At 67.4% G+C, this 22,807-nt stretch overlaps 1 protein-coding gene across 1 annotated transcript in view; it reads left to right on the top strand.

The window, feature by feature from the left end:
- Positions 1 to 788: 788 nt before the first annotated feature.
- Positions 789 to 22,807, top strand: part of LOC148590210 (symplekin-like) — a gene marked incomplete at its 3' end in the record, with an annotated part of 35,752 nt that continues 13,733 nt past the window's right edge. Inside the window, exons 1-14 of the mRNA XM_088539312.1 lie at positions 789 to 881; positions 2,501 to 2,566; positions 2,673 to 2,726; positions 3,957 to 4,030; positions 4,109 to 4,235; positions 4,325 to 4,574; positions 6,328 to 6,498; positions 7,782 to 8,021; positions 10,600 to 10,745; positions 11,737 to 11,887; positions 16,564 to 16,780; positions 20,363 to 20,513; positions 21,706 to 21,941; positions 22,021 to 22,102. Coding sequence (XP_088395438.1) covers positions 789 to 881; positions 2,501 to 2,566; positions 2,673 to 2,726; positions 3,957 to 4,030; positions 4,109 to 4,235; positions 4,325 to 4,574; positions 6,328 to 6,498; positions 7,782 to 8,021; positions 10,600 to 10,745; positions 11,737 to 11,887; positions 16,564 to 16,780; positions 20,363 to 20,513; positions 21,706 to 21,941; positions 22,021 to 22,102 — 2,058 coding nt within the window. The remainder of the gene's footprint in view (positions 882 to 2,500; positions 2,567 to 2,672; positions 2,727 to 3,956; positions 4,031 to 4,108; positions 4,236 to 4,324; positions 4,575 to 6,327; positions 6,499 to 7,781; positions 8,022 to 10,599; positions 10,746 to 11,736; positions 11,888 to 16,563; positions 16,781 to 20,362; positions 20,514 to 21,705; positions 21,942 to 22,020; positions 22,103 to 22,807) is intronic.

Here is a 22,807-nt window from a genome sequence, read left to right as displayed (position 1 = left end):
TGGATGGACACGTATGGATGGGCACGTATGGATGGGCATGTATGGACAGGCCCCTATGGATGGGCCCCTATGGATGGGCACGTATGGACGGGTCCCTATGGATGGGCACGTATGGATGGGCACGTATGGACGGGCCCCTATGGATGGGCCCCTATGGATGGACACGTATGGATGGGCATGTATGGATGGGCACGTATGGATGGGCCCCTATGGATGGGCCCCATGGATGGGCACGTATGGATGGGCACATATGGATGGGCCCCTATGGATGGGCACGTATGGATGGGCCCCTATGGATGGGCCCGTATGGATGGACACGTATGGACGGGCACGTATGGATGGGCCCGTATGGATGGGCACATATGGACGGGCCCCTATGGATGGACACGTATGGATGGGCACGTATGGATGGGCACGTATGGACAGGCCCCTATGGATGGGCCCCTATGGATGGGCCCCTATGGATGGGCACGTATGGATGGGCACGTATGGATGGGCCCCTATGGATGGGCCCCTATGGATGGGCACGTATGGATGGGCACGTATGGATGGGCACGTATGGACAGGCCCCTATGGATGGGCACGTATGGATGGGCACGTATGGACGGGTCCCTATGGATGGGCCTCTATGGACGGGCCCCTATGGACGGGTACGTATGGATGGGCACGTATGGATGGGCACGTATGGATGGGCCCCTATGGACGGGCCCCCATGGATGGGCACGTATGGACGGCCCCTATGGATGGGCACGTATGGATGGGCCCCTATGGATGCCGTAGGGGCAGCCATGGCGGCCGAGGGCGCCCGCACCAGCGTCGCCTCCCAGTTCTTCGCCGAGGACGAGGCCGGCGCCGCCGACGGCTCCAGCACGTCGGAGCGGGTGCGCGCGGCGCTCCAGAGCGCGGGATGGGATCGGGAGCGGGAATGGGAGCAGGAACGGGAGCAGGATTGGGATCGGGAGCGGGAACGGGATTGGGAGCAGGATTGGCGGCCCAGCAGGATCCCGGCGGCCTCCACCCGGGTGGAATCCCTGGGATTTGGGATCGGGTTCCCGGCGGCCTCCCGGATCCGTTGGCCTCTGCCTGGGTGGAATCCCTGGGATTCGGGATCAGGATCCCTGGGATTTGGGATCGGGATCCCGGCGGCCTCCTAGATCTGGCGGCCTCCACCCAGGTGGGATCCCTGGGATTTGGGATCCCCATGACCTCCCGGATCCATTGGCCTCAGCCCAGGCTGGATCCTGGGACCGGGATCCTGGCGGCCTCCTGGATCCGGCAGCCTCCACCCGGGTGGGATCCTTGGGATTTGGGATCGGGATCCCGGCGGCCTCCTAGATCTGGCGGCCTCCACCCGCGTGGGATCCCTGGGATTCGGGATCAGGATCCCGGCGGCCTCCCTGATCTTGGCAGCCTCCACCCGCGCTGGATCCCTGGGACTGGGATCCCAGCAGCCTCCTGGATCCGGTGGCCCCCACCTGGGTGGAATCCCTGGGATTTGGGATCGGGATCCCGGCGGCCTCCCGAATCCAGCAGCCTCCACCCGGGTGGGATCCCTGGGATTTGGGATCCCCATGACCTCCCGGATCCATTGGCCTCAGCCCAGGCTGGATCCTGGGACCGGGATCCTGGCGGCCTCCTGGATCCGGCGGCCTCCGCCTGGGTGGGATCCCTGGGATTTGGGATCGGCATCCCAGCGGTCTCCTGGATCTGGCAGCCTCCACCCGGGTGGGATCCCTGGGATTGGAATCCCAATGACCTCCTGGATCCGGCAGCCTCCACCCGGGCTGGATCCCTGGGATTCGGGATCGGGATCCCAGTGGCCTCCGCCCAGATGGAATCCCTGGGATTTGGGATCAGGATCCCGATGACCTCCCGGATCCAGCGGCCTCCACTAGGGCTGGATCCCCAAGGGATTGTCCTTGGGGCCACCCTGTCCCTGGCCACAGGGTGACGCGGTGACGCCCGCGGGTGACACAGTGATGCCCGCACAGTGACACCCTTGGGGTGACGCGGTGACACCGACACGGTGACGTGACACCCATGGGTGACGTGGTGACACCCTCGGGGTGACACGGTGACACCCGTGGGTGACACGGTGACACCCTCGGGGTGATGTGACACCGATGCGGTGACATGGTGACATCCTCAGGGTGACGTGGTGACACCTTCGGGGTGACACGGTGACACCCGTGGGTGACATGGTGACACCCTCGGGGTGATGACACCGACGCAGTGATGCCCACGGGTGACGTGGTGACGCCCGCGGGTGACGCGGTGACACCCTCGGGGTGACGCGATGACACCCGTGGGTGATGTGGTGACACCTGCGGGTGACACGGTGACACCCTCGGGGTGATGCGGTGACACCCGCGGGGTGATGACACCGATGCGGTGACGCCCACGGGTGACGCAGTGATGCCCGCGGGTGACACGGTGACACCCTCGGGGTGACACGGTGACACCCTTAGGGTGACACGGTGACACCCGCATGTCCCCGCAGGTCGTGGAGCTCCTCAACCAGGCCGCCCTCATCAGCAACGACTCCAAGATCAACGTCCTCAAGCAGGTGACAGCCCCGTCCCCGCGCTGGGGACGGCGGTGGCCGGGGCGGGAGGGGGTGGCACTTGTCCCCGAGGCCACCGCGGGCTGTCCCCAGCGCCTGTCCCCTGCAGGTGCAGGAGCTCATCATCAACAAGGACCCCACGCTGCTGGACAACTTCCTGGACGTGAGCGCTGCCACCGTGTCCCCAAGTGTCCCCAAGTGTCCCCAAGTGTACCCCCGGGTGTCCTCAGGCATCCCCAAGTGTCCTCAGGCATCCCCAAGGTGTCCCCAGGTGTCCCCAAGTGTCCTCAGGGATCCCCAAGGTGTCCCCAAGTGTCTCCCCAAATGTTCCCTGGTGTCCCCAAGTGTCCCCTCCCAAACGTCCTCAGGCATCCCCAAGTGTCCCCAACGGTTCCCAGGTGTCCCCAGAGATCCTCAGGCGTCCCCAAGTGTCCTCAGATGTCCCCAAGTGTCCCTCCAAGTGTCCACAAGTGTCCACAAGATGTCCCCAAATGTCCTCAGACATCCCCAAGGTGTCCCCGACTGTTCCCAGGTGTCCCCAGACATCCTCAGGTGTCCCCAAGTTTCCTCAGGTGTCCCCAAGTGTCTCCCCAAATGTCCCCCGGTGTCCCCAAGTGCTCTCAGGCATCCCCAAGTGTCCCCAAGTGCTCCCAGTTGTCCCCAGACATCCTCAGGTGTCCCCAAGTGTCCCCAAGCTTCTTTAAGTGTCTTCAGGTGTCCCCAAGTGTCTTTGGGTGTCCCCAAGTGTCCCCAACTGTGTCCCTAGGCATTCTCAGATGTGCTGAAGCCTCCCCAATGTCCTCAAGTGTCACCAGGTGTCCTCAAAGTGTTGCCAAGTGTCTCCAGGGTGTCCCCAAGTGTCTCTCCAAGTGTCCTAGGGTGTCCCCAAGTGTTCCCAGGTGTCCCCAGCCATCCCCAAAGTGTCCCCAAGTGTCCCCAGGCATCCCCAAGTGTCCTTGGGTATCCCCAAGGTGTCCCCAAGTATTCCCAGGCATCCTAACAGTGTCCCCAAGTGTCCTCTGGTGTCCCCAAGGTGTCCCCAAGTGTCCTTGGATGTCTCCCAAGTGTCCCCAGGGCATCCCAAAGGTGTCTCCCAAGTGTCCCCAGGGCATCCCCAAGTGTCCCCAGGGCATCCCCAAGGTGTCCCCAAATGTCCTCAGATGTCCCCAAGGCATCCCCAAGCTGTCCCCAAGGCATCCCCAAATGTCCCCAAGGCATCCCCAAATGTCCCCAAGGCATCCCCAAGTGTCCTCGGGTGTCCCCAAGGTGTCCCCAAGGCATCCCCAAGTGTCCCCAAGGCGTCCCCAAGTGTCCCCAGGGCGTCCCCAAGGTGTCCCCCAGGTGTCCCCAAGGTGTCCCCAAGTGTCCCCAAGGCGTCCCCCGCGTCCCGCAGGAGATCATCGCCTTCCAAGCGGACAAGTCCAGCGAGGTGCGCAAGTTCGTGGTGGGCTTCATCGAGGAGGCCTGGTGAGGAGCGCGGCCCACGCGTGCCACCGCGTCCCCAAGGCCGTCCCCGCGCGCGTCACCCTGTCCCCTCGTCCCCAGCAAGCGCGACATCGAGCTGCTCCTCAAGCTCATCGCCAACCTCAACATGCTCCTCAAGGACGACAACGTCAACGTGGTGAAGAAGGCCATCCTCACCATGACGCAGCTCTACAAGGTGGCCCTGCAGGTGAGCGGCCGGCGCCGCGGGTGACACGGTGACACGGCCACGCGGTGACACGGCCACGCGGTGACGCGTCCCCTCCGCTGTCCCCGCAGTGGATGGTGAAGTCCAAGGCCATCAGCGAGCTGCAGGAGGCCTGTTGGGAGATGGTGTCGGCCATGGCGGGGGACATCCTGCTGCTGCTGGACTCGGACAACGACGGCGTGCGCACGCACGCCATCAAGTTCGTGGAGGGCCTCATTGTCACCCTGTCCCCGCGCGTGGCCGACTCGGACGTCCCCAAGCGCCACGAGAACGACATCAGCCTGGAGCGCGTCCCCAAGGACCACCCCTACATTAAGTACAGTGCGTTGGGGACGCCGGGGGACACCTGGGGGACACGAGGACGCCTGGGGGATCACAGGGGCACCTGGGGGAACATGGGGACACCTGGGGGGACACAGGGACACCTAGAGGACATGAGGACACCTGGGGGAACATGGGGACGCCTGGGGGGACATGAGGACACCTGGGGGGACATGGGGACACGTGGGGGAACACAGGGACACCTAAGGGAACATGGAGACACCTGAGGGGACATGAGGACGCCTGGGGAGACACGGGGACGCCTGGGGGGACATGGGGGGACATGGGGACGCCTGGGGGGACATGGGGACACTTTGTGGTACACAGGGACACCTGGGGGACATGAGGACGCCTGGGGAGACACGGGGACGCCTGGGGGGACATGGGGACGCCTGGGGGGACATGGGGATACTTTGTGGTACACAGGGACACCTGGGGGACATGAGGACGCCTGGGGGGACATGAGGACGCCTGGGGGAGCATGGGGACACCTGGGGGGACATGGGGACGCCTGGGGGGACATGGGGATACTTTGTGGTACACAGGGACACCTGGGGGACATGAGGACGCCTGGGGGGACATGAGGACGCCTGGGGGAGCATGGGGACACCTGGGGGGACATGGGGACGCCTGGGGGGACATGGGGATACTTTGTGGTACACAGGGACACCTGGGGGACATGAGGACGCCTGGGGGGACATGAGGACGCCTGGGGGAGCATGGGGACACCTGGGGGGACATGGGGACGCCTGGGGGGACATGGGGACGCCTGGGGGGACATGAGGACACCTGGGGGGACATGGGGACGCCTGGGGGGACATGGGGACACTTTGTGGTACACTTGGGGGACACGAGGATGCCTGGGGGAACATGGGGGGACATGGGGACACCTGGGGCAGCATAGGGACAGCTGGGGGGACATGGGGACGCCAGAGGGAACATGGGGACACTTTGTGGTACACAGGGACACCTGGGAACACGAGGACACTTAGGGGGACATGGGGACACCTGGGGGAACACAGAGACACCTGGGGGACATGGGGACGCCTGAGGGAACATGGGGACACCTGGGGGGACATGGGGACACCTGGGGGGACATGGGGACGCCTGGGGGAGCATGGGGACACCTGGGGGGACATGGGGACGCCTGGGGGGACATGGGGATACTTTGTGGTACACAGGGACACCTGGGGGACATGAGGACACCTGGGGGACATGAGGACGCCTGGGGGAACATGGGGACACCTGGGGGGACATGAGGACGCCAGAGGGAACATGGGGACACTTTGTGGAACACGGGGACACCTGGGAGACATGGGGACACGGGAACACTTGGGGGACATGGGGACACTTTGTGGTACACAGGGATGTGGGAGGACATGGGGACACTTGGGACATGGGGACACTTTGGGGCACAGAGACACGTGGGAGGACATGGGGACACTTGGGGGACATGGGGACAGTTGGGGGACATGCAGACACTTGGGGGGGGCACCAGGACACTTGTGGGGACACGAGGACACTTGGAGGGACACGGGGACACCTGGGGACACTTGGGGACATGCTGACGGCCCCATGTCCCCAGTGGCGCTGGAGCAGCTCCTGCGCTTCATGGTGCACCCGGCCATCTCCAGCATCAACCTGACGGGGACACGGGGGAACATGGGGACACCTGGGGGACACGGGGACACCTGGGGACACTTGGGGACACCAGGGGACACTTGGGGACACACTGATGGCCCTGTCCCCGCAGCGGCGCTGTGGGAGGAGGGCCGCGCGGCGCTGGAGCAGCTCCTGCGCTTCATGGTGCACCCGGCCATCTCCAGCATCAACCTGACGGCCGCGCTGGGCGCCTTGGCCTCCATCGCCCGCCAGCGGCCCATGTTCATGGCCGAGGTCATCCAGGCCTACGAGACGCTGCACGGTAACGCGGGGGGACGGGGACAGCGCGGGGACAGGGACAGGGACGGCGTGGGGATGGGACGGGATAGGGACAGCCCCATGGTCCACGTGTCCTGGGTGGCCCTGTCCTAGCAACCACCTCCCGGCCAGTCCCGACATCCGAGTGTCCCGGATCTCCATGATCCAACCCTGAGATCCAGGTGTCCCGGATCTCCATGATCCAGCACCCGCTTCCCATCCAGCCCCAAGATCCGGGTGTCCTGGATCCCCATGATCCAGCCCCAAGATCCGGGTGTCCCAGAACTCCATGATCCAGCCCCAAAATCCAGCCCCAAGATCTGGGTGTCCTGGATCTCTGTGACCCCCCACACGTCCAGATGAGGACCCGGGTGTCCCAGATCTCCATGATCCAGCCCCAAGATCCAGGTGTCCCAGATCTCCATGATCCAGCCCCAAAATCCATCCCCAAGATCTGGGTGTCCCAAATCCCCATGATCCATCCCCAAGATCCAGGTGTCCCGGATCTCCATGACCCCCCGCCCATCCAGATGAGGACCCGGGTGTCCTGGATCTCCATGATCCAGCAGCCACTTCCCATCCAGCCCCAAGATCCAGCCACAAGATCCGGGTGTCCCGGATCTCCATGATCCAGCCCCAAAATCCAGCCCCAAGATCCGGGTGTCCTGGATCTCTGTGACCCCCCACACGTCCAGATGAGGACCCGGGTGTCCCAAATCCCCATGATCCAGCCCCAAGATGCGGGTGTCCCGGATCTCCATGATCCAGCAGCCACTTCCCATCCAGCCCCAAGATCCGGGTATCCCAGATCTCCATGATCCAGCAGCCGCTTCCCATCCAGCCCCAAGATCCAGCCACAAGATCCGGGTGTCCTGGATCTCCATGATCCAGCCCCAAGATCCAGGTGTCCCGGATCTCCATGATCCAGCCCCAAAATCCAGCCCCAAGATCCGGGTGTCCCAGATTTCCATGATCCAGCCCCAAGATCCGGGTGTCCTGGATCTCCGTGACCCCCCACACGTCCAGATGAGGACCCAGGTGTCCCAGATCTCCATGATCCAGCCCCAAGATCCGGGTGTCCTGGATCTCCGTGACCCCCCACACGTCCAGATGAGGACCCAGGTGTCCCAGATCTCCATGATTCAGCCCCAAGATCCGGGTGTCCTGGATCCCCACGATCCAACCCTGAGATCCGCCTGTCCCGGATCCCCATGACCCCCTCTGCCCTCCCCGGCGCGGCCGCGGGGCCCCGGCGTCCGGGCGCCCACGTGCCGCCTCCCCCCGTAGCCAACCTGCCGCCCACGCTGGCCAAGTCGCAGGTGAGCAGCGTGCGCAAGAACCTCAAGCTGCACCTGCTGAGCGTCCTGCGGCACCCGGCCTCCGGAGACTTCCAGCCTCAGATCACCACCCTCCTCGTGGACCTGGGCACGCAGCAGGCCGAGATCGCCCGCAGCCTCCCCAGCCCGCGCGACGGCCGCAAGCGGCCCCGCGACGAGCCTGACGCCGCCCTCAAGAAGATGAAGATCGGTGAGGGGCGGCCTCCGCGCGCTCGGGCCTCCCTGTGCTTGGGCCTCCCCACGCTCGGGCCTCCTGCCGGCCTCCTTGTGCTCGGGCCTCCCCACGCTCGGGCCTCCCGCCAGCCTCCCCGTGCTCGGGCCTCCCGCCAGCCTCCCTGTGCTTGGGCCTCCCCACGCTCGGGCCTCCTGCTGGTCTCCCTGTTCTTGGGCCTCCTGCCGGCCTCCTTGTGCTCCGGCCTCCCCATGCTCTGGCCTCCCGCCAGCCTCCCTGTGCTTGGGCCTCCCCACGCTCGAGCCTCCTGCTGGTCTTCCTGTGCTCGGGCCTCCTGCCGGCCTCCTTGTGCTCAGGCCTCCCACCAGCCTCCCTGTGCTTGGGCCTCCCCACGCTCGAGCCTCCTGCTGGTCTCCCTGTGCTCGGGCCTCCTGCCGGCCTCCTTGTGCTCGGGCCTCCCCATGCTCCGGCCTCCCGCCAGCCTCTCTGTGCTCGGGCCTCCCCACGCTCAGGCCTCTTGCTGGTCTCCCTGTGCTCGGGCCACCCCGCGCTCGGGCCTCCCCGCACTCAGGTTTCCCCATGCTTGGGCCTTCCAGTGGCCTCCCTGTGCTTAGGCCTCCCGCCAGCCTCCCTGTGCTTGGGCCTCCCCACGCTCGGGCCTCCTGCCGGCCTCCCTGTGCTTGGGCCTCCCCGTGCTTGGGCCTCCCCACACTCGGGCCTCCTGCTGGTCTCCCTGTGCTTGGGCCTCCTGCCGGCCTCCTTGTGCTCGGGCCTCCCCATGCTCCGGCCTCCCGCCAGCCTCTCTGTGCTTGGGCCTCCCCACGCTCGGGCCTCCCGTCGGCCTCCCCGTGCTCGGGCCTCCTGCTGGTCTCCCTGTGCTCAGGCCTCCCTGCGCTCGGGCCTCCCGCCAGCCTCCCTGTCCTCAGGCCACCCCATGCTCGAGCCTCCCCATGCTCCGGCCTCCCGCCAGCCTCCCTGTGCTTGGGCCTCCCCACGCTCGGGCCTCCTGCTGGTCTCCCTGTGCTTGGGCCTCCCCACACTTGGGCCTTCTGCTGGTCTCCCTGTGCTCAGGCCTCCCTGCGCTTGGGCCTCCTGCCAGCCTCCCTGTCCTCGGGCCACCCCATGCTCGAGCCTCCCCATGTTCTGGCCTCCCGCCAGCCTCCCTGTGCTTGGGCCTCCCCACGCTCGAGCCTCCTGCTGGTCTCCCTGTGCTCAGGCCTCCCCGCGCTTGGGCCTCCCACCAGCCTCCCTGTGCTCGGGCCACCCCGCACTCAGGTTTCCCCATGCTTGGGCCTTCCAGTGGCCTCCCTGTGCTTAGGCCTCCCGCCAGCCTCCCTGTGCTCGGGCCTCCCCGCGCTTGGGTCTCCTGCTGGTCTCCCTGTGCTCGGGCCTCCCACTGGCCTCCCTGTGCTTGGGCCTCCCCGCGCTCGAGCTTCCTGCTGGTCTCCCTGTGCTCAGGCCTCTCCACGCTCAGGCCACCCGCCGGCCTCCCTCTGTTCAGGCCTCCCACCAGCCTCTCCATGCTCGGGCCTCCCCACGCTCGGGCCTCCCGCTGGTCTCCCTCTGCTCGGGCCTCCTTGCGCTCGGGCCTCGTGCTGGTCTGCCTGTACTTGGGCCTCCATGTGCTTGGGCCTCCCATGTGCTCGGGCCTCCCCGCACTCGGGCGTCCACTGGCCTCCACACACCCACTCCTCCTCACGCTTGTGCCTCCCCGCTCTCGGGCCTCCACCGGCCTCCACGTGCTCAGACCTCCCCCTTCTTGCGGCTCCATCGGCCTCCACGCGCTCGGGTCTACCCCCAGGCTCCACTGCCCTGAGGTCCTCAGGTCCCCGGTGGCCTCCCCCATCGTGAGGTCCTCGGGCCTCCTGGTTCCCAGGGCCTCGCAGTTGGTTCCAGGCCTCCATGGTTGGTTCCAGGCCTCTGTGGTTGGTTCCAGGTCTCCATGGTTGGTTCTGGGCCTCCATGGTTGGTTCCGGGGCTCCACGGTTCTGGGCCTCCGTGGTTGGATCCAGGCCTCCACGGTTGGTTCTGGGCCTCCGTGGTTGGATCCAGGCCTCCACGGTTGGTTCTGGGCCTCCATGGTTGGTTCCGGGCCTCCGTGGTTCGTTCTGGGGCTCCATGGTTGGTTCCGGGCCTCCGTGGTTGGTTCCGGGGCTCCACGGTTTGTTCCGGGCCTCCATGGTTGGTTCCGGGCATCCACGGTTGGTTCCGGGCCTCCATGGTTGGTTCCGGGGCTCCACGGTTTGTTCCAGGCCTCCATGGTTGGTTCTGGGCCTCCATGGTTGGTTCCAGGCCTCCATGGTTGGTTCCGGGCCTCCGTGGTTCGTTCTGGGCCTCCATGGCTGGTTCCGGGCCTCCATGGTTGGTTCTGGGCCTCCATGGTTGGTTCCGGGCCTCCGTGGTTGGTTCTGGGCCTCCACGGTTGGTTCCGGGCCTCCATGGTTGGATCGGGGCCTCCATAGCGGGTTCTGGGCCTCTGTGGCCTCCTCCACCCCGAGCTCCTCGCGGTCGGCTGGGGACAGCGCGGGGCCCCCTGGGGACACCCGGTGGCCGAGCGGAGCCACCAGGGTCCCCCGCGGGGTGTCCCCCGCCACAGAGCCCCCCCTGGGCGAGGACGACGAGGACAAGGACGCGGAGGCGGCGGCGGCGGCGGCCAAGGCCCCCGGCGGCCCCCACTCGGACACGGACGTCACGGCCGAGTTCCTGCAGCCCCTGCTGAGCCCCGAGAACGTCGCCAACCTGGTGAAGGGGGGGGACAAGGGGACGCGGTGGGGACACCGCGAGGCCAACCCTGGGGACAGGGGACCCTGGGGATGCCCCCCCATTGGAGACCACAGTTAACCCTATCTTGGGGACAGGGGACTCTGGGGACAGGGGACCCCGGGGATGCCCCCACATTGGAGGCCACCACGAAAGCAACCCTGGGGACAGGGGACCTTGGACACGCCCCCACGTTGGAGGCCACCCCTGGAGACAGGGGACACGGGGGACAGGGGACCCCAGGGACGTCCCCACTTTGGAGGCCACCACGAAGCCAACTCTGGGGACAAGGGATACTGGGGACATTGGGGACATTGGACCCCAGGGACCCACCCACGTTGGAGGCCACCATGAACCCAACCCTGGGGACAGGGGACACTGGGGACAGGGGACCCCGGGGACACCCCCATGAACCCAACCCTGGGGACAGGGGACACTGGGGACAGGGGACATTGGGGACAGGGGACCCTGGGGATGCCCCCATGAACCCAACCATGGGGACAGGGGACACTGGGGACAGGGGACACTGGGGACAGGAGACCCCGGGGACACTGCCACACTGGAGGCCACCATGAACCCAACCCTGGGGATAGGGGACACTGGGGACAGGGGACCCCAGGGCCACCCCCAGATTGGAGGCCACCGTGAAGCCAACCCTGGGGACAGGGGACACTGGGGACAGGGGACCCCGGGGACACCCCTATGAACCCAACCCTGGGGACAGGGGACCCTGGGGACACCCTCATGAACCCAACCCTGGGGACAAGGGACACTGGGGACAGGGGACCTCGGGAATGCCCCCACATTGGAGGCCACCATGAACCCAACCCTGGGGCCAGGGGACACGGGGCCCCGGGGACAACCCCCACGAACGCCACCCTGGGGCCGGGGCTCCCCGGGGCCACCGCCGCGCCGTCCCCAACGTGTCGCCGTCCCCAGCGTGTCCCTGTCCCCAACGTGTCCCTGTCCCCAGGTGCTCATCAGCATGGTGTACCTGCCCGAGGCCATGCCGGCCTCCTTCCAGGCCACCTACACCCCGGTGGAGTCGGCCGGCACCGAGGCCCAGATCAAGCACCTGGCGCGACTCATGGCCACGCAGATGACGGCGGCCGGGCTGGGACCCGGTACGGGGACATGGGGGGACACCGGGGACATTGGGGACACCAGGGACATTGGGGACATTGGGGACAGTGGGGAGTGAGGGGACACTGGGGGGTGAGGGGGCATTGGGGACATTCGCGACTCATGGCCACGCAGATGACGGCGGCCGGGCTGGGCCCCGGTACGGGGACATGGGGGGACACTGGGGACACCGGGGACACTGGGGACACTGGGGACATTGGGGACAGTGAGGAGTGAGGGGGCATTGGGGACATTCGCGGCTCATGGCCACGCAGATGACGGCGGCCGGGCTGGGCCCCGGTGCGGGGACATGGGGGGACATTGGGGACATTGGGGACACCGGGGACACTGGGGACACTGGGGACATTGGGGACACTGGGGAGTGAGGGGACATTGGGGACATTCGCGGCTCATGGCCACGCAGATGATGGCGGCCGGGCTGGGACCCGGTGCGGGGACATGGGGGGACACCGGGGACATTGGGGACACCGGGGACATTGGGGACACCGGGGACACTGGGGACATTGGGGACAGTGGGGAGTGAGGGGACATTGGGGACACTGGGGAGTGAGGGGGCATTGGGGACATTCGCGGCTCATGGCCACGCAGATGACGGTGGCCGGGCTGGGACCCGGTACGGGGACATGGGGGGACACCGGGGACACTGAGGACATTGGGGACACTGGGGAGTGAGGGGGCATTGGGGACATTCGCGGCTCATGGCCACACAGATGACGGCGGCCGGGCTGGGACCCGGTACGGGGACATGGGGGGACACCAGGGACATTGGGGACACCGGGGACGTTGGGGACACTAGGGACATTGGGGACACTGGGGACATTGGGGACACTGGGGAGTGAGGGGGCATTGGGGACATTCGCGGCTCATGGCCACGCAGATGACGGCGGCCGGGCTGGGACCCGGTGCGGGGACGCGGGGGGACACCGGGGACATTGGGGACACTGGGGACACTGGGGACATTGGGGAGCGAGGGGACATGGGGGACATTGGGGACAGTGGGGAGTGAGGGGGCATTGGGGACATTCGTGGCTCATGGCCACGCAGATGACGGCGGCCGGGCTGGGACCCGGTGCGGGGACATGGGGGGACACCGGGGACATTGGGGACATTGGGGGCATTTGGGACATGGGGTACATTGGGGACAGTGGGGAGTGAGGGGACATTGGGGACATTCGCGACTCATGGCCACGCAGATGACGGCGGCCGGGCTGGGCCCCGGTACAGGGACATGAGGGGACACCGGGGACATTGGGGACACCGGGAACATTGGGGACACTAGGGACATTGGGGACACTGGGGAGTGAGGGGGCATTGGGGACATTCGCGGCTCATGGCCACGCAGATGACGGCAGCCGGGCTGGGCCCCGGTGCGGGGACACGAGGGGACCGGGGGGACATTGGGGACATTGGGGACACTGGGGACATTGGGGACAGTGGGGAGTGAGGGGACATTGGGGACATTCGCGGCTCATGGCCACGCAGATGACGGCGGCCAGGCTGGGCCCCGGTGCGGGGACACGGGGGGACCGGGGGGACACTGGGGACATTGGGGACATGGGGGACATTGGGGACACTGGGGAGTGAGGGGACATTGGGGACATTCGCGGCTCATGGCCACGCAGATGACGGCGGCCGGGCTGGGTGCGGGGACATGGGGGGACACTGGGGACACTGGGGAGTGAGGGGACATTGGGGACTGTGGGGAGTGAGGGGACATTGGGGACATTCGCGGCTCATGGCCACGCAGATGACGGCGGCCGGGCTGGGTGCGGGGACATGGGGGGACACTGGGGACACTGGGGAGTGAGGGGACATTGGGGACTGTGGGGAGTGAGGGGACATTGGGGACATTCGTGGCTCATGGCCACGCAGATGACAGCGGCCGGGCTGGGCCCTGGTGCGGGGACGCGGGGGGACACCGGGGACATTGGGGACACCGGGGACACTGGGGACATTGGGGAGCGAGGGGACATGGGGGACATTGGGGACACTGGGGAGTGAGGGGGCATTGGGGACATTCGTGACTCATGGCCACGCAGATGACGGCGGCCGGGCTGGGCCCCGGTGCGGGGACATGGGGGGACACCGGGGACATTGGGGACACTGGGGACATTGGGGACACTAGGGACATTGGGGACACTGGGGACATTGGGGACAGTGGGGAGTGAGGGGGCATTGGGGACATTCGTGGCTCATGGCCACGCAGATGACGGCGGCCGGGCTGGGCCCCGGTGCAGGGACACAGTGGGATTGCGGGGACATTGGGGACATTGGGGACACGGGGGACACGGGGGACTGGGTGGACACTGGGGAGACAGGGGACACTGGGGACGCTGGGGAATGAGGGGACACTGGGGTCACTGGGGATATTGGGGACACTGGGGAGTGACGGGACACTAGGGACACTGGGGAGTGAGGGGACATTGGGGGCACTGGGGACATTGGGGACACTGGGGAGTGAGGGGACATTGGGGGCACTGGGGTCTATGGGGACACTGGGAACATTGAGGACACAGGGGACTGAGGGGACATTGGGCACACTGGGGAGCGAGGAGACATTGGGGACACAGGGGAGTGAGGGGACAGTGGGGGTATTGGGGACACAGGGGACACCAGGGACATTGGGGCCTGAGGGGACACTGGGGACATTGGGGACACTGGGGAGTGAGGGAACACAGGCGATTGAGTGGACACAGGGGACAGTGGGGATATTGGGGACATGGGATCTGAGGGGACACTGGAGATTGAGGGGACACGGGGGGACTGAGGGGACATTGAGGACTGAGGGGACAGTGGGGACTGATGGGACGCTGAGGACACTGGGGACACTAGGGATACTGCAGATATGGGGACGGTTGGGACACCAGGGACAGGAGACTCCGGGGACAGAGGACAACAGGGACACGGGACCAAGAGGACACCAGGGACACAGGATACTGGGGACCAAGGGGACACTGGGGACACAGGGGACCGAAGGGACACCAGGGGCAGGGGAAACCAGGGACAGCCCCCACATTGGAGGCCACCACAAAGCCAACCTTGGGGATGGGGGACACTGGGGACAGGGGACCCCGGGGACAGGGGGCCCTGGGGATGGCCCCACGTTGGAGGCCACCACGAACCCAACCTTGGGGACAGGGGACACCGGGGACAGGGGACACCAGGGACGGCCCCCACATTGGAGGCCACCACGAACCCAACCTTGGGGACAGGGGACACCAGGGACAGGGGACACCGGGGACAGGGGACCCCAGGGACACCTGGGTTGGAGGCCACCATTAACCCAACCCTGGGGATGGAGGACACTGGGGACAGGGGACACCGGGGACAGGGGTCACCAGGGACAGGCCCCACGTTGGAGGCCACCACGAAGCCAACCCTGGGGACAAGGGACACTGGGGACAGGGGGCACCGGGGACAGGGGACCCCAGGGACACCTGGGTTGGAGGCCACCATTAACCCAACCCCGGGGATGGAGGACACTGGGGACAGGGGACCCTGGGGACAGGGGACACCAGGGACAGGGGACCCTGGGGATGGCCCCACATTGGAGGCCACCACGAACCCAACCTTGGAGATGGAGGACACTGGGGACAGGGGACCCTGGGGACAGGGGACACCGGGGACAGGGGACACCAGGAACAGCCCCCACGTTGGAGGCCACCACAAACCCAACCTTGGGGACAGGGGACACCGGGGACAGGGGACCCCAGGGACACCTGGGTTGGAGGCCACCATTAACCCAACCCTGGGGATGGAGGACACTGGGGACAGGGGACCCTGGGGACAGGGGACACCAGGGACAGGGGACCCTGGGGACGGCCCCACATTGGAGGCCACCACGAACCCAACCTTGGGGATGGAGGGCACTGGGGACAGGGGACCCTGGGGACAGGGGACACTGGGGACAGGGGACACCAGGGACAGCCCCCACGTTGGAGGCCACCACAAACCCAACCTTGGGGACAGGGGACACCGGGGACAGGGGACCCCAGGGACACCTGGGTTGGAGGCCACCATTAACCCAACCCCGGGGATGGAGGACACTGGGGACAGGGGACCCTGGGGACAGGGGACACCAGGGACAGGGGACCCTGGGGACGGCCCCACATTGGAGGCCACCACGAACCCAACCCTGGGGACAGGGGACACCAGGGACAGGGGACACCGGGGACAGGGGACCCCAGGGACACCTGGGTTGGAGACCACCATTAACCCAACCCCGGGGATGGAGGACACTGGGGACAGGGGACACCAGGGACAGGGGACCCTGGGGACGGCCCCACATTGGAGGCCACCACGAACCCAACCCTGGGGATGGGGGACACTGGGGACAGGGGACACCGGGGACAGGGGGCCCTGGGGACGGCCCCACGTTGGAGGCCACCACGAACCCAACCTTGGGGACAAGGGACACTGGGGACAGGGGGCACCGGGGACAGGGGACCCCAGGGACACCTGGGTTGGAGGCCACCATTAACCCAACCCTGGGGATGGAGGACACTGGGGACAGGGGACACCAGGGACAGGGGACCCTGGGGACGGCCCCACATTGGAGGCCACCACGAACCCAACCCTGGGGACAGGGGACACCGGGGACAGGGGTCCCCGGGGACGTCCCCGCGCCGGAGGCCGCCACCGGCCGCTGTCCCCGCAGGGGTGGAGCAGGGGCGGCTGCTCAAGGAGGAGCCCAAGGAGGAGGCCAAGGCGAGGCCGGAGCTGGTGGTCATCAAGCGGAGGCTGTCGGCGCTGGCGCAGGGCCAGGCCATCGCCGTGCTGGGCGCCCCCGGGGCCACCGCGGCCACCGCCGCGCACGACGAGGCCCCCCAGGCCAAGCGGAGGCCGGAGCCCATCATGCCGGCCACGCAGCCCAGGTGAGGGGACAGCGCGGGGACACTGCGGGGACACGCGCGCGGCCTCCTGGAGGCCACCGAGGTGACATTGTGGTGGGGACATGCGCGGCCTCCTTGGGGACACAGCATTGGGGACACAGCATTAGGGACACGCGCGGCCTCCTGGAGGCCACCGAGGTGACATTGTGGGGACATGCGTGGCCTCCTGGAGGCCACCGAGGTGACATTGTGGTGGGGACACGCGGGGCCTCCTCGGGGACGCTGTATCAGGGACACGCGGGGCCTCCTGGAGGCCACCGCACAAGGAGGCCCCCCAGGCCAAGCGGAGGCCGGAGCCCATCGTGCTGGCCACGCAGCCCAGGTGAGGGGACAGCGCGGGGACAGTGCGGGGACACGCGCGCGGCCTCCCGGAGGCCACTGAGGTGACATTGTGGTGGGGACACACGCGGCCTCCTTGGGGACACAACATCAAGGACACGCGTGGCCTCCTGGAGGCCACCACGGTGACACTATTGGGGGGGACACGCGTGGTCTCCTGGAGGCCGCCGCATGATGAGGCCCCCCAGGCCAAGCGGAGGCCGGAGCCCATCGTGCCGGCCGCACAGCCCAGGTGAGGGGACAGCGCGGGGACATTGTGGGGACACGTGCGCGGCCTCCTGGAGGCCACCGAGGTGACATTGTGGTGGGGACACGCGGGACCTCCTTGAGGCCACCGCACAAGGAGGCCCCCCAGGCCAAGCGGAGGCCGGAGCCCATCGTGCCGGCCACGCAGCCCAGGTGAGGGGACAGCGCGAGGACACTGCGGGGACACGCGCGGGGCCTCCCGGAGGCCACCGAGGTGACATTGTGGTGGGGACACGGGCGGCCTCCTTGGGGACACAACATCAAGGACACGCGTGGCCTCCTGGAGGCCACCACGGTGACACTATGGGGGGGACACGCGTGTCTCCTGGAGGCCGCCGCATGATGAGGCCACCGAGGCCAAGCGGAGGCCGGAGCCCATCATGCTGGCCACGCAGCCCAGGTGAGGGGACAGCGCGGGGACAGTGCGGGGACACGCGCGCGGCCTCCTGGAGGCCACCGAGGTGACGTTGTGGTGGGGACACGCGCGGCCTCCTTGGGGACACAACATCAAGGACACGCGGGGCCTCCTGGAGGCCACCGAGGTGACATTGTGGTGGGGACATGCGCGGCCTCCTCGGGGACGCTGTATCAGGACACGCGGGGCCTCCTGGAGGCCGCCGCACAAGGAGGCCCCCCAGGCCAAGCGGAGGCCGGAGCCCATCATGCCGGCCACGCAGCCCAGGTGAGGGGACAGCGCGGGGACACTGCGGGGACACGCGCGCGGCCTCCCGGAGGCCACCGAGGTGACGTTGTGGTGGGGACACGCGGGGCCTCCTTGGGGACACAGCATTAGGGACACAGCATTAGGGACATGCGCGGCCTCCTGGAGGCCACCGAGGTGACATTGTGGTGGGGACACGCGCGGGACCTCCTTGGGGACACAGCGTCGGGGACACGCGTGGTCTCCTGGAGGCCGCCGCACAAGGAGGCCCCGCAGTCCAAGCAGAGGCCGGAGCCCATCGTGCCGGCCGCACAGCCCAGGTGAGGGGACAGCGCGGGGGACATTGTGGGGACATGCGTGGTCTCCTCGGGGACACCGCGGTGACATTGTGGTGGGGACACGCGGGGCCTCCTCAGGGACACAGTGCTTACACCATGGTAGGAACGCGCAGCCTCCTGGAGGCCACCAAGGTGACATTGTGGTGGGGACATGCACGGCCTCCTTGAGGGCACCACGGTCACCCCATGGGGTGTCCCTCCTCCGTGGTGGCCCTGCAGGGTGGCCCCACCCCGTGGTGCCATATGGGGTGTCCCTGCTCTGTGGTGGCCCCATGGGGTGTCCCTGCTCTGTGGTGCCCCATGGGATGTCCCCACTCCACGATGCCCCAGGGGGTGTCCCCACTCCATGGTGGCCCCATGAGGTGGTCCCACTCTGTGGTGGCCCTGTGGGATGTCCCCACCCCGCGGCGCCTCATGGGGTGTCCCCACTCCATGGTGGCCCTGTCGGGTGTCCCCGCTCCATGGTGGCCCCATGGGGTGTCCCCACTCTGAGGTGCCCCATGGGATGTCCCCACCCCGTGGTGGCCACGGTGACGCCGCTGTCCCTGCTCCGTGGTGCCCCATGGGGTGTCCCCGCTCCATGGTGGCCCTGTGGGATGTCCCCACTCCATGGTGGCCCCATGGGGTGTCCCTGCCCCTTGCTGGCCCCATGGGATGTCCCGACTCCGTGGTGCCCCATGGGTTGTCCCCGCTCCCTGGTGCCCCATGGGGTGTCCCCACTCCATGGTGGCCCCATGGGGTGGTCCCACTCCGTGGTGGCCCTGTGGGATGTCCCCACCCCGTGGTGCCCCATGGGGTGTCCCCATTCCATGGTGGCCCTGTCGGGTGTCCCCGCTCCATGGTGGCCCCATGGGGTGTCCCTGCTCCGTGGTGCCCCATGGGGTGTCCCCACTCTGTGGTGGCCCTGTGGGATGTCCCCGCTCTGTGGTGCCCCATGGGGTGTCCCCACTCCGCAATGCCCCATGGGGTGTCCCCGCTCCGTGGTGGCCCTGTCGGGTGTCCCCGCTCCATGGTGGCCCCATGGGGTGTCCCCACTCCGCGATGCCCCATGGGGTGTCCCCGCTCCGTGGTGCCCCATGGGATGTCCCCACCCCGCGGTGCCCCATGGGGTGTCCCCACTCCATGGTGGCCCCATGGGGTGTCCCTGCCCCTTGCTGGCCCCATGGGGTGTCCCCACCCCTTGGTGGCCACGGTGACGCCACTGTCCCTGCTCCATGGTGCCCCATGGGGTGTCCCTGCTCCGTGGTGCCCCATGGGGTGTCCCCACTCCACGATGCCCCATGGGGTGTCCCCACTCTGTGGTGGCCCTGTGGGATGTCCCTGCTCCGTGGTGCCCCATGGGATGTCCCCACCCCACGGTGCCCCATGGGGTGTCCCCGCTCCGTGGTGGCCCTGTCGGGTGTCCCCACTCCATGGTGGCCCCATGGGGTGTCCCCACTCTGAGGTGCCCCATGGGATGTCCCCACCCTGTGGTGGCCACGGTGACGCCGCTGTCCCTGCTCCGTGGTGCCCCATGGGGTGTCCCCGCTCCATGGTGGCCCTGTGGGATGTCCCCGCTTTGTGGTGCCCCATGCGATGTCCCCACTCCATGGTGACCCCATGGGGTGTCCCCACTCCGCGATGCCCCATGGAATGTCCCCGCTCCGTGGTGGCCACGGTGACGCCGCTGTCCCTGCTCTGTGGTGCCCCATGGGGTGTCCCCACTCCATGGTGGCCCTGTGGGATGTCCCCACTCCATGGTGACCCCATGGGGTGTCCCCACTCCGCGATGCCCCATGGAATGTCCCCGCTCCGTGGTGGCCCTGTCGGGTGTCCCCACTCCGTGGTGGCCCCATGGGGTGTCCCCACTCCATGGTGGCCCTGTGGGATGTCCCCGCTTTGTGGTGCCCCATGGGATGTCCCCACTCCGCGGTGCCCCATGGGGTGTCCCCGCCCCGTGGTGGCCCCGCGGTGACGCCGCTGTCCCCGCTGTTCCCGCAGGCCAGCGGGCGCGGGCGGCCGCAGGAAGGTTTTCCGCCTGGCCGACGTCCTGCGGCCGCTGAGCGACCTGCAGCTGCAGCAGCTGCAGCTGGGAGCCGTGAGCCGCATCCTGCGCGCCGAGCGGCGCCTGGCCTGCCGCGGGGCCGCACAGGTGACAACCGTGTCCCCAACCTGTCCCCGAGTGTCCCCTGAGCGTCCCTGTGTGTCTTTGTGTGCCCCTGAGCGTCCCCGTGTCCCCATTGTGTCCCCTTGTGGAGCTGGGAGCCGTGAGCCGCATCCTGCGCGCCGAGCGGCGCCTGGCCTGCTGCGGGGCCGCACAGGTGACAACCGTGTCCCCAACCTGTCCCCGAGTGTCCCCATGTGTCCCCCGAGCGTCCCTGTGTGCCCCTGAGCGTCCCCGTGTCCCCATTGTGTCCCTGTGTGGAGCTGGGAGCCGTGAGCCGCATCCTGCGCGCCGAGCGGCGCCTGGCCTGCCGCGGGGCCGCACAGGTGACAGCCCTGTCCCCAGTGTGTCCCCGAGTGTCCCCAACATGTCCCTGTGTGCCCCTGTGTGTCCCCGTGTCCCCAATGTGTCCCCTTGAGTGTCCCCGTCTCCCCTGTGTGTCCCCACATCCTTCCGAATGTCTCCGTGTCCCCCCAAGTGTCCTGACATCGCACCCGCGTGAAGATCCCAGCCTCCCTGGTGAGGCCAGTTCTCGTCTCCGTGTCCCTCCAAGTGTCGCTGTGTCCCCCCAAGTGTCCCCGTGTCTCCCCAAGTGTCCCCATGTCCCAGGTGTCCCCATGTCCCTCCAAGTGTCCCCTCGCCCCGCTCACGCCTCCCCCCGTCCTCCAGGCCCGCGTAAAGATTCTGACCTTGCTGGTGAGGCCAGTTCTCCTCTCCATGTCCCCCCAAGTGTCCCCATGTCCCAGGTGTCCCCGTGTCCCCCCAAGTGTCCCCTTGGTCCATTCACGCCTCTTCCCTGTCCTCCAGGCTTCTGTGAAGATCCCGGCCTCCCTGGTGAGGCCAGTTCCCCCCTCTGTGTCCCTCCAAGTGTCCCCATGTCTCAAGTATCCCTGTGTCCCCCCAAGTGTCCTTGTGTCCCAGGTGTGCCTGTGTCCCCCCAGGTGTCCCCTTGTTCCATTCACGCCTCCCCCCCGTCCTCCAGGCCCGCGTGAAGATCCCGGCCTCCCTGGTGAGGCCAATTCTCCCCTCCGTGTCCCTCCAAGTGTCCCCATGTCCCAAGTGTCCCCCCAAGTGTCCCCATGTCCCCCCGAGTGTCCGCATGCCCCAGGTGTCCCCCTGTCCCCCCAAGTGTCCCTGTGTCCCCCCAAACGTCCGCTCACGCCTCCCCCCTGTCCTCCAGGCCCGCGTGAAGATCCTGGCCTCGCTGGTGACGCAGTTCGAGGTGCCCCTCAAGAGCGAGGTGCTGGCCTTCGTCCTCGAGGACATCCGGGGCCGCCTGGACCTGGCCTTCGCGTGGCTCTTCCAGGAGTACAACTGCTACCTGAGCCGCCTCCCCGGGGGCAGCCTCGAGCGCTACGACGAGTGCCTCATCGGCCTCCTCTCGGGCCTCCAGGAGAAGCCCGACCAGAAGGACGGGTGAGGGAGGAGGCCGGCGGCGGCGCCGGGCGGCCCCGCGCGGAAGGGGACGGTCACCGGTGCCACCTTCCCCGCGCAGGATCTTCACCAAGGTGGTGCTGGAGGCTCCGCTCATCACCGAGAGCGCCCTGGAGGTCGTGCGCAAGTACTGCGAGGACGAGGTGAGGCCCTCGGGGATAAAGTGAGGCCCTTGGGGACAAAGTGAGGCCCTTGGGGACGAGGTGAAGCCCTTGGGGATGAAGTGAGGCCGTTGGGGACAAAGCGAGGCCCTTGGGGACGAGGTGAAGCCCTTGGGGATGAAGTGAGGCTGTTGGGGACGAGGTGAAGCTCTTGGGGACAAAGTGAGGCCGTTGGGGACAAAACGAGGCCCTTGGGGACGAGGTGAGGCCCTCAGGGATAAAGTGAGGCCCTTGGGAACAAAGTGAGGCCTGCAGGGACAAAGTGAGGCCCTCGGGGATGAGGTGAAGGCCTTGGGAACGAAGTGAGGCCGTTGGGGGTGAAGTGGGGCCGTTGGGGATGAGGTGAGGCCCTCGGGGACAAAATGAGGCCCTCGGGGACAAAGTGAGACCCTTGGGGACGAGGTGAGGCCCTTGGGGGCGAGGTGAAGCCCTCAGGGACAAAGTGAGGCCCTTGGGGATGAGGTGAGGCCCTCAGGGATAAAGTGAGGCCCTTGGGAACAAAGTGAGGCCTGCAGGAACAAAGTGAGGCCCTCGGGGATGAGGTCCTTGGGGACGAAGTGAGGCCGTTGGGGGTGAAGTGGGACCGTTGGGGATGAGGTGAGGCCCTCGGGGACAAAATGAGGCCCTCGGGGACAAAGTGAGACCCTTGGGGACGAGGTGAGGCCCTCGGGGACGAGGTGAAGCCCT

The sequence above is a fragment of the Tinamus guttatus genome, unplaced genomic scaffold (assembly GCF_059628265.1).
Source record: "Tinamus guttatus ecotype Peru unplaced genomic scaffold, ASM5962826v1 Tinamus_guttatus_pri_ptg001591l, whole genome shotgun sequence".
NCBI classification, from domain to species: domain Eukaryota; kingdom Metazoa; phylum Chordata; class Aves; order Tinamiformes; family Tinamidae; genus Tinamus; species Tinamus guttatus.
This window is presented reverse-complemented; position numbering and strand designations above follow the sequence as displayed.